The following is a 12,072-nucleotide window of genomic DNA, read 5'->3' as shown; positions in this document are numbered from 1 at the left end:
CGGCGGCCCCGCTCACCTGCTCACCTGTGCCCCGGCCGGCTGGGGGGGCCCGGCCCGGCCACTCCCCCGACGGGCTCGGCGCAGGCGCCCTGGCGGCTACCGCAGGCAGGGGGCGGCAACATGGCGGCGTGAGCGGCGGCGGGTTCGGCTCCACAACAACAGCGGCAGCGGCATCGCTCCCGCCGCCGTCCGCCCCGCGCGCCGCTCGCCCCCGCCGGGCCGCACCGCGCTCGGCGCCGCCCGCGCCCCCGGCCCCGCGGCGGGGAGGCGGCCCCGGCCGGGCAGCCCTCGGCTAACGGGGCATCGGCGCCCATAATAATCCCTCATTATAGCGGAGCGGGGGAGCGGCTCCTGGGACGGTGCCGGCGCCTCGGGCCGGCTCCCTGCGGCCCCGCCGGGTGCGACTGCGGTGGATGCGCGGCTCGGCCCGGCCGGGCGGGGAGGCGGCGGCGGCAGGTGCCGGTAACGGCGGGGGGTAAATGGCGAGCGAGAAGCCGGTGTCGGGGCCGGACCCGCAGCCCGCGGGACTCATCTCCGTCGGGGCCGGCGGTGGAGGCGGCGGCGGAGGCGGCGGCAGCGGCAGCAGCGGCGTCGCGGTGATGGGGGAGCTGAGGGCGTCGGGCTCCGGGTCCGTGGTGCTCCCCGCGGGGATGATTAACCCGTCGGTGCCGATCCGCAATATCCGGATGAAATTCGCCGTCCTCATCGGACTCATCCAGGTTGGGGAGGTCAGCAACCGGGACATCGTGGAGACGGTGCTGAACCTGGTAAGCGGCCGGGCACCCCGCCCCGGTGACGCCCCGGCGGGCACCGGCCCGCGCAGCCCACCTCCTGCCGGGGCTGCCCCCGCGCCCCACCCGACAGGGACCTGCATCCTCCCAGCCCCGTGTCCCTCCTACACGTACGGCCCTTCTCCAACCATCCTTCCTTCCCAAACTCCTCGCTAATCCCGCGACCTGCTCATCTCCTCGTCCGTCGTGCGTGTGACAAAAGCCCCCTCAGCGCTCCCTAAACTCCAGGCAGGACCCTACCTAGAACAGACAGGCCACTCTTCCCCTTCCCAGTGCCTCGTCCCGGCCGCCTCCTTCAGAAGTGTAGTGTGTGCAATTTACAGTGTGGAAAAATTAGGAGATTAAGTAATTTACAATTTCGTGTTATGGACGCTGCCCTTTAACCTGGTAGCTTCGTCTTGGGAAGAAGAGTGGCGTGAATGTAGTGTCTGTTTTTAATTGAGAAGCGTTTAAGAAACCCAGCCTGAGCTGGTGTCTTTTCTTGGCGGCTGAAACATGTGAAGGGTTTAACCCTGTTAGATCAGAGCTAGTTGAGCATTTTATGTAGAGGGAGGGGGAGGAGGGAGATTTTTGCAAGGATTTAATACGCTTTAATATCTGTAATAAAGAGTTAGTTGTATTGCAGTATTGTATTGGGTTGCCCGTGTCTTAATAACCTGCCCTGCTTTCCCAGACACATTCTTGTCTGCAAAGTAAGTGTTGTTGCTACTTTGGTCCAAGGTCTGTGCACTGTGCATTGCAAAATACTATTGTACAGACGTAAATAGCTGAAACAAGGAGAAGACGCTAAAATGTAGCTCCTTAGTCAGCTGCTCACTTCATGGAGTGAAAGAGTTACTGCAGGACTGTATGACTTAATGTTTTTGCGCTACCTACACCAAAGCCTGAGGAACCTACAGAAGCCAAGCGAGTGCATCTAAAAATGAATCACTTTCAATTATGTGCAATTTGGTGCTGTTCCTGAATGCAAGATTTGCTGCAGCAAAGCTTTTGAAGCAGTTCAGTCAATGAAATACCCTCAAATTTTGCACATAGAGTAGGATTAGAAAAATGATTGCTCAAAACTGAATGTCAAATAATTGAAACTGCCTTTGTTTCAAATGAGTTTAATGCTTCTAACCTCTAATCATTTTATACAAAGTCCTGTAAATAATATATTTTGTTTCAAACACTTTAAAAAGATGTATTCTTCTGTATCACAGTTATTTGCATTTGACCTAGCACAGACTGAATGGAAAAGCTGCAGCATGCAGGGAAGGATGTAATTTGTTCAGATCATTTTAATATTTATGGCTTATCTGAACACACAGGGTTAAAACTGATAGTTCTGTGAATATGCCAAAACAGTTATCCGGTATATTTCCCATTCCTTTCTACAAGCTGTTTGACAGCTTGAAATGTGACTTGTAAATTTTATTTTTGTTTGTACAAGTATGGTACAAGTCATCATAACTTCATTGGTTTATTACCCGTTTCTTTAAAGGTAGCACTCAAAATAAGTTAATGACGTGCACTTATTTTATTAACTGCCTTAGTATAGATCATGACAGATACGAAGATGTTTAATCATTTTCTGGTTTTCTTTCTTCTTTCATTCTTACTGATATTTAAGCTCATTTCAATTCTGGATGTTAGTGCACCAACAACTGGATTAACATTGACTTCTTTGCTGGAGAGGTTAAGAGTATATTGTGGTGTCTGTGTGGAGGACATCCATTGCTCTATATAAGATAGACCTACTAATCAGTTCCACTTGCTGAAAACATTGTTTATCTTTTAGAATAAACACAAGAGTGTTTAACACTTCTCTCAGCACTGGGAGACATATAAGAATGTGAAACTGCTTGTGAGTCTGCTGCAGCAGCATTGCATCCTGGATCAGTCATTACTTAACAGATGGACTCTAATATACAACAGTCAGTACTCCCAAAGCAGAGAGAGGCTGTATTGTATCTGTAATTGTTTTCTTCTCAGAGCAGTAGATGTTTCAAAATTATCTTTTTATATTTTAAACTTAATTTCCTCACATGTTAAAGAAGCAGTGAATATGGCAGATACAAAGTAAAGCTGATGGCATTTACCTAAGCTACTAAACATTGTCTCCATTAGTATTAAGTATTATTTTAGTAGCAACTTGAAATAAAGTTCAGTTGTCTATTTTAGAAGCATTATTTGGGGGGTAGCTGGGGGCAGAGAGAACTATTTGGTTTGGTAATTTTGTTATTTTGTTTTTCTTCAGTCTTTACTTGTACTACTCTGGAATGACTTTTGATGCAAGTGGGATAATGAGTGGACAGTGATCTTGTTTTGCTTCATCAGGTGATACGTTAAGTCTCTGAGAGAAATATAGCCTATACTGTGCCATATTGGGTTGCTATAAGCCATTTGGTAATAGCTTTTTTAGTATAAGGATTCTGCATAGCTGAGATGTTTTATTATCAGAGAGGATCAGAAGTTAAAGATGGAGATGCTTTTTAAATTTTCTTATCTGAGATTATTGCTGTCTTTTGTGTAAAGCTTAAATAAGTCTATTTATTCTTCCTGCATCTGCATGGAAGCAGCAGTAAATGTCCAAGACAGAACTTTTTTCTGGTGTGCCCTTGTTACGGAGGTCATCACTCTTCTTTCTTGTTAAGTTGTGCTTTTAGGGTTTCTCTTGAAGAGTTTTTACCTTTAAATTTTTGTTTTGGTGGCCACACACTCTGATCCCTGATGTTGCATTTTGGACTTAACTCGTGTTAGTGCCTTCTGATACTGATGGCCATAGTGATTTATTGCACATATGAGGTGAGGAAGTATATTTTTTACAGTGTTGAAAATCATTCTGGTCTAATATCTTGTTGGATTTTCAGCTTTGCCAAATTTTAACAGTGAACTTCCAGTTCAGACAGTGTTTTGTTCTTGGGCATGCCTCCGTTATTTGAGATTAGTTGTTTCTCTTGATGCTTTTCTTAGTGTTTTCTCAGAGCTTGCTATGTTTAAAGTTCTGTTAAACTGGTGAACTTCTTTAATGGAATATCACTTTGTACTGTGTTATTTTTCATTGATTAACATTATAGTAAAATATGTAATGGAGAGAGGGTTCAGCCTTTTATATGCCAATGCCTAGGGAGGACTCAGTTATCCTTAGAAAGACCTGCCGGTGTTAGTACTGTGAAGGTCAGAAGATCTTACAAATCTATGAGCTGAAGGCTTTTTTAGAATGATTTTTTAGAATTTTGTATTCTTTTTACATTTATGGAAATAAGAGGGAATACCTCGTTGTATCATGTGCATTCTTCTGTGATGGTACTTATTTTGGTTTTGGTCCATGGGTTTAATATGAATTCCCAGCTCAGCATGCTCCCTCTGAGCTGTGTGTTCACTGACCCTTGTGTACTGCAAAGCACCAAACTAGAAAGGGCTTTCCTTAAAAACAGTGTAATCCTCTAATTGCTCTAAGGGATTTCTCTTTGGGGATATTTTGATACCAGTTCTGTGCTTCTATTGATGAGGAGGTCTTTCCCCTTTGAACAGCTCTATTAGTTTTCTTAAGGTGCTGACAAGGATGTTGTTATTGCATGGTAGATGTGCTTGTTGCTGTTAGATTGATGTTTATGATAAAATTCTACACCATGTACTCCAGATAATGTGATATTAAAGTGGAAGTGGGTCAGTCTGTGTACCTGTAATTCTTCTAATTTGTCTACTTTTGTTTTTCTTATTTCCTAGTGCAAAGTTTCCACATATGGCTTTAATTAATTTTCTTTAATTTACCTTGACTGGTCTTTCCTACCATTATTTTACTGACCTGCTTTCTTAGTTCTCTGCTTTTCCAGTATTTTAGTGGTCTTGGAAGTTTTTTCTTCAGTGTATATTTTGAACTGATGCTTGATTGGCTGTCTTTGATCAAGCACAACTATTTGAGTTGCATTGTTTCTTAGCTTTTAGGAACCTTTCTCTGTTCCAGTTTGAATTTCCTAGTATTTGTGATTTTGGGTTTTATAGTGCTGATTCTATGGCAGTGCACAATAAGCAAGGTGAACAGGAAGCTGAATGATACTAAAAAGTTGTGACTGGTGCTGAAACATGCTGCTCCTTTTGCCTGTGCATCTTGAACAGATGATGTGATGCAGATTTGAGCAGATTTCAATCTGATACAGGTGTAGCTGACCAGGGTTCTCCTTGTGCAATCTGGAAAGCTTTTATATATGTTTTGTCAGGCTACAGAGTGCTTGTAAGAAGTAGGTCAAACACCAGGCTTAGTTCAAAAAGTCTTTTTCTGTTCTTGTTGACTGCAGCCCACGCTTCTGCCTAGCTCTTCTCGTTTTCTTGGCTGTTCCATCCTACTTCAGTGTTAGTCACCCATCACAAGAGGTAAGCCGTTTCTTAGTGCTCTGTCACATTGTGTACTCGTAGGAGTGGCATTTGCAGCTTCAGAGCAAATGGGTTGAATTATGTGAAAGATCCTTCTCTCCCTGTGGGCTTTCTGTAGTAGTGGTCATAAGGAAAAATGTAAATGGAGGCCTGTGTAAGAAAAGTGGTTTTTGGTTTTTTTTCCTTTGGTACTTCTTTTCTTCAGAGGTTGGTTTACAGTTTTCTTAAGTTGTAGTTGGCTTTGGTGTTTGAGTTCTTTGAATCAATTTACAGTTTTGGTTGTGTCCCATGGCAGAGTTCTACTTTTATGTAGGGAGAAAGAAATACTTTTGTTCATTGGACACTGTTGTAATCTGAGAAAGTATGGGCCTCCTGAGCTGTAGCCTCTGCCATGCGACTTTCATTTTTCTTGTGGAACCAGCTTTGCAGGCTGGAGAACCTTATTCCATATTCTTGGTGAAAGCTTTCTCATTTTGAGTATAATTCTCTGCTGATAGATAGTACTAATCCAAAAAGTGAAGTTTGAATTTTGAAGTTGGGATTTTTGAGGGGATTTTGTTTACTTTATGTGTGAGTTTTGGTTTAGATAATATTTAACTGAAGGTGGCAGTCCTAGTTCAAGTTACTGTCTGTTCCACTGGCCTCTTGGTATCCTGCTCATCTGTCCAACAAATCTGTGTTTGGACATTGCTGTACAAGCTACCAGAGCCATATGAAAGGAGAATATCTAATGTGAGAGTTTGTCATAACATTCCATGGGCAGCTATTTTAGAGTACTGTAACTCTTGTCATTCTTTAATACTTCTGTGGAAAACTTAGTTTTGGTTACAGAAAATCTTGGAATGACTGAATGTTCTTTTAATTATTTTATTAGAACTGATTTTTTTGGGGCTTTTTAAATTTAATCTTTGACAGTAGCTTTTTATGGCTGAAAAGTTTTTTCAGTCCTTTATCAGTCATAAAGCACTAATGGTATCTCAGCAGGCTTGGAATCTGCTGTGGTTCTTGTATGATGGGTTGATACATTTCTATAGGTGATAACTTTTAAAAATCTGTCATGTTGGCATGTAACTGAGTGTTCCTTAATGCTTAACTCTACATAGCTGTTTTCTTCTTAGCTTTACATCTTTATTTTACTTCTCACTTGTCTTTACCGGACTCAGTTCATGGATTATAAGAGAGATGAATACCTAGAGGCTGTTTTTTTTTATCACACTGAAATAATAGTTGTGAGACTGGTATTGAAAAAATACCTGCAATCCTTGGTCTTTCCTCCTTCTTCCCGAGACCCTACCTGTGTTTTATCCCTTTGCATCAAGCAAAGGGTTAGCACCTTTCTCTGTCAAGATGCTATTTTTATGAAATTGTGACCTGATTCCCCATTTAAGCCATGTGTTTTACAAGACTAAGCATTTAGCTGTGTATTCAGGTATACACTAACCTTTTCTTTCTGGCCTCCATATTTTCCCCTGTCCCTGCTTTCAGATGAGCACTCAGAGGGGTAGAAGTTGGGGGCATGGCACATAACACTGGTCTAGGAAGCTGTGGTGCAGTTTTTTCTTTCATGTTAATGCTTTTCAGTGTGTTCACTCATACATCTCAAATATATTAAACACTTTATATAGTTCATCTTTAAAAAAAGACCCGATCAAAAACTAACACCCAAAACCTGCATAATCATCTCTGAATTCCTACCAAAGAATTTGTTCCCCTTTTGCATTGTATTGAATTTAGTCAAAGTGGAATGAAATCTGTGATTGGGTTAGTACCAAAACAGAATCTTTCCTGATAAATGCTGTGCACAGCATTAACAGAATGTTAACTTAAGCTATCTAAGCTATTTTAAATCAACCTCTTAGTCTTACCTGTTCATTATTTGGTTCTGCACCTTTTTAATTTAGCATTTTTTCCTGTCTCAGTACATCTACTTCAGGTTAATTTGTGTTGCTCTTCCATTAGTGTACCCTGTTTTATTGTACTTTACACAGAAGAATATCAGCTGCCTTATTATATATGCAATGTGCCTGGTGGCCAGAGGGTCACTGTAGTAGTGTGTGCTTATGATGATGAAGTTCCATTTATTTTTTAGTGAAATTTGATCATTTGTTACTGTTTACTTTCATGGAAACACCCCATTGTGGAGCTTTATTAATTCTTGCATAGACAGAATCTTTAAGCTTTCCTTAAGTCTGAATCAAATTTAGAACCTGCTTTTATACTTTACTTGTTCAGAGACAGCAGGTCTCTTGAAACATCAGTTTTGAATTTGATGACCTAGCTCCCACATCTGTCTTGTGAGAGTTTGGCGTAGATGTACTACAATGTAGTCCAGTGATACAGTATGATTATACACGATCATCAGCATAGAGATAATGAAAAATTTTAAAATATTTTATTTGTGGAGAGTCACATATTGATTCCTTAATGATAGAAACATCCACTTCAACTATAGGATTAATATGGATTTCATCTATTTGAACTATAACTTCATAACTTCCAGTTTAAGAAGGTTGTTAATGACATTAATATCTAAGAGAAGGATTATCTGGTCCAGTAGAGAAGCACCTTGACTTCTGATCAACTAGTGATTGCTAAAATTACATTCCAGTAATTTTCACATTTTAGCATTTTTTTGTACTTTTGACATAGATGGAAAATAATAACCTTTGGTAATTAAGTAAGTCTAAGTAGTTTTGGTGTTAGTGAAGTTTACACTAGCAATGTCAATTCATTTCTTTTAATGCAACCCTATAATATGACTACCCTGCTTTGCTTTAAAATTGGGTTGCATCACTGAAATTGTTCCAACATGACAATTCAGTGAAATCTTGTATAAATGTGAGTACTGCTAATGCTGCTCAACAGCTTACAAATGCTTGGCATCTGTCTTTGCAAAATGATGTTTCTTTCACTGCCCTTTTGTTTCACAGTTGAAAGCCTTAACTATGCAGAATAAGTATTAAGTTTTGAAATTAGCTGGAAGTGAGATACAGCAAAATACTCACAAGTGAAGTTGTTATTCATATCATGCTTTTTGTTACCTCATGGCTTTTGTAGTACTGGGACAGTGTAGACAGAAGGATGAAAATAATCATTCTTTCAGCAGATTCTTCTAAACCAATGAGGCATTGTAATCAGTTTTATGTGATCTCACTTCTCTTTTTGCTTTATAAGCCTTCATATTCTGTGACAAATACTAAATTACATAAAGTTTTCCAACTGTTATTGAATTTTGATTGGCTGCTTTAAGAGCCACTATAGCAGGTTTGGTTTTTTTAATTTTGTTTCATAAAAAGAAAATAGTTTGAATATAAACACAAATATGAATTTGAAAACCTGTGCTTTGACCAAGAAAGGATCCTATACAAACCTGTGGCAACAGACTCCTACTACAGAGCTGTAGAGAACAATAAAATGTGCTTTCATTAAATACAGAATAGTAGCCATGAAATACGCGTTCAAGCTAGTAATGAACCAGCTGAAGCCAAGCTGTTTCATATTGCTCATGTCTGACTAGTCAGAATTTACCCTTAATTTTCAACACTATTTAGTGTAGCTCACTGCATAGAAAAAACAAACAAACAAAAAATAAATTCTTGGTTTAATTGGGAGCAAAAAATCTCCCTATGTCACTGTTATGTTAAAAAAAGGTAATTAAAAAAAAAGAAAAAATAAAAAAAGATGACTTTGAAATCAGGGTTGCATTCCTGCTTAAAGTCAAATGTATGTTTTTTATACCGGAAGAACAGAAAAGCTGTCTGTCCCTTCCAATAGGACACACACATCAGAATCGAGCCACACAGCTATGTCAGCTCCAGTTGCATAGCATCCTCGTAATGAGACCAAACGTCAACTAGTAGTTGTGAAAATGCAGGGAGAATGAGCTTCCTGTGAGTCTGGAGAATGGACTTGGGGATTCAGCATCTTTGCAAAAGGACATTAACTGCATTTGTTTAATTGCAGGAATTGGAATGTTGAGAGGATGGGTAAAGAGTTTGTGCCTGTAAAGAGAAGAAAGCCTATTTTATGGGGAAAAAATAAGCTTCATCACTCTTCAAATCATAATTTTTATGTCAATAATGAAACTTAATGAGGGGCCTCTGAAAGCTGCATCTTTGGCTATGTTAAGTTATGGAATAAGGAAGAAGGTGAAGAACCTTACTAAGTGCTGTGGTGCACTTTCAATCTGGTGGCTTTTGCTGTTTTCTTGTGAGTTTGAGAGCTCAAATAAAAGCTCAGCACCCTCTCTTTCCCTTCTGTTGTTCCAGTGAAATAAATTACCTGTTTTTGTAAATGGCAAGGTGTGTGCAGTATTTGAGTCATATCTGTGACTGATGGCTTCTTGGCTGTTAATACTCATCTACTGAATAGCTGAAACTTAGGGAAACGTTGGTGTAAGGCTGCATCGGATTGAATAAGGTGTTCCAAGCAGTATGCTCAGGAGATGGGAGCTATTTCATTCCTATGTTTCCCCTCAAGACATTTGTGGAGCCCTTGGCCCATATTTTAGTCTTTGGGGATCTGAAAATCTTCTTTGCTGCTGTTTCTGTATCTTCAGCTATGGCATACATACCTTCAAAGAGCCTGCAGAAGTCTGTCTTTTGTTTGTTTTGTTTTGTTTTGTTTTACATAGCTTATTAAGTGATTTGAAAGACTTCCTCACTCTATTTCTCATGGAAATGTTGTGGTCTCCATTGCATCTTTTGATACCTTAGAGAGCACTTTGTGAATGCAGAAGTAAACTTACAAGACCTTGTTAAGAGTTCAGTCTGCTATCCAGGGGTGAAGTGAATTGAGTCCATCTGAAAAGAAACTTTATCATGCTATCCTGGGCTCATAGACACCACTGAGATGGGTCTGGCACCCTTATGTGCCCACCCTACCCCCCCTACAAATACACATTTATAAGATCTCTTCAAACCTTCTCTTCTTAAGGCTAAATAATCCCTCTTCAGGGATATAAGAGATAAGGCTCTCTTCAGCCTTTCTTTGTATGTCAGATGTTCCAATCCCTTAATCATTCACACATTTAGATCTTTATTCTCCTTGTGTAGATAAGAAAAAGTGGGAGGTGGAGTCTGAGAAGCCTTTTAATTATAGCAATCCTCTTCCTCATCTCCCAGTATGAGCTGCAGTATCTACCACAAATAATCCAATGTAGCAATGCCTAGCTCAGCAAAGGACAATTTGCACCACATGCAGCCAAGGAAGAAAACAGACCTTGGTGAGCCACAGCAGTGTGCATTTGCTTTTCATCTGTTGTGCCTGCTTGTTAATAGATAGTCTTGGATGAAACACAAACCCAAGTCTGTCTGTTAGTTCTGCAAATCACCGTTATGGTTGTATGTAAGCTTATTTCTTGGATTTCAGAAATATAAAATGTATCTACATTTAATATTTTGCTGAGAAAGTACAAAGTTAATGGCATAATACTGAGTTAATGAAACTTTGTGGCTCTTTACGTATACTATAAATACTACCTTATTCAACAAATTAGCATGAAATGAAATTCAACTAGAAGAGCTGTTAGCATAGTTTTCAAAGCTATAGATGCTTGATGTTAGAAGGAAAAATAGAAATACAAAATTCAGTATAGGGCCAAGGCTGTTGAAATTCTACAATGGGTTTGTTGAAAATAATAGATTCATGACTATATATAGTCTAAGATTTATATATTAAATATTCAATAGCACTTCATGTGCATATAACTGTAGGCAACTTAGAAACTGTAATATATGAAACAAAGATGATTATGTAACAAAATTTTTATAGTTCATGTTTCATTTCAAGCATTTATTCAAAGTAACTTATAATGTACAGTAATAAACACATTGTAACTAGAACAATGTGTAGGCTTAGTCACTGAGAGGTAGTCAGTCTTTCATACTTGATACAGTACAGTATTTGACATTTTAAACATAGTGCTCACTGAATAGGAGCTGATGCCGTCTTTAAAATGGGTAGTTGTTCAGTGAAGTTGATAATTGCAGGTATTTTCTAAAACCCAGAAACAGGTAATTCCCAGTGCTCACAATTACGATTATTTCCCATATTATTAGTGTAAGGTTTTTTTATGCTTTCATGGCCAGATTGGATGGGGCTTGAACAACCTACTGGAAGATGTGCTTTCCCATGGTAGGGGGATTGGAATTAGATGATCCTCAAGGTCTCTTCAAACCCAAACTGTTCTGTAGTTCTGTGATGCTTCTGTAACAGGGGAAAATGAACTATAGTAAAATGGTTTGTTTGCAATTTTTTTCCTTAATAAAATGTGATTGAATTCCATTCAGTTCTCTATTAATTCTGTTTGTTCTCTATTGAGAACAGATTTGCATCTACCCACTCAGTTGCCTGTCCTGTCTTAATTAAAAAAGTAGTTTTCAAGTCTGTAATCCGTTTTGTCACTTGAAGTTGTAGTTTAAACTTTCCTTTTTTCAGAAACCCAATAGTTCAAACTAATACAAATACGTTTATAATGTATTAAGAGCCTTTAGTGTACCTAAGCACCAAATCAAGAAGGATGGGAAAGGGGGAAGCAGAGATTTCAGCTGAGTGAGGCTGATTTTAGGCTGTTGAAGGTGATATTTTTTCCAGCTGAGTCATAAAAAAAAAAACAAACCAGAAATGTATCAAACTTACCAAAATTGTTAGTTGTTTAGATGGCACCGTTAAAGGGAAGATTTACATTAAAAAATAAAAACCTAACAACATGATGGGAAAATCCTGAGTACAACAGGTTATCTTCTTTCAGTGATGCAGTGTCTGCCTGGATTTACAGAGACCTTGAAATGACTTGTTACATGATGTTTTATTAATTTTTGAGGTGTCTGAGGGAATTATCACCATCTGTTAATACAAGAGTCTAAACTGGCATGTGGATTTCAAAGTGCTTTGTGTTGAAATTTTTTAAGTGAGAAATAGTCTC

At 39.6% G+C, this 12,072-nt stretch overlaps 1 protein-coding gene across 2 annotated transcripts in view; it reads left to right on the top strand.

Moving 5' to 3' along the window:
- Positions 1–342: 342 nt before the first annotated feature.
- Positions 343–12,072, top strand: part of NBEA (neurobeachin) — a 461,177-nt gene continuing 449,447 nt past the window's right edge. For both annotated transcript variants that reach the window (XM_058860312.1, XM_058860303.1), the window contains exon 1: positions 343–767. In XM_058860312.1, coding sequence (XP_058716295.1) covers positions 480–767 — 288 coding nt within the window. In that variant the 5' untranslated portion in view covers positions 343–479. The remainder of the gene's footprint in view (positions 768–12,072) is intronic.

This window comes from Poecile atricapillus, chromosome 1 (assembly GCF_030490865.1).
Source record: "Poecile atricapillus isolate bPoeAtr1 chromosome 1, bPoeAtr1.hap1, whole genome shotgun sequence".
NCBI classification, from domain to species: Eukaryota; Metazoa; Chordata; class Aves; order Passeriformes; family Paridae; genus Poecile; species Poecile atricapillus.
The sequence above is the reverse complement of the archived record's forward strand: the minus strand, read 5'-3'. Positions and strand labels throughout refer to the sequence as shown.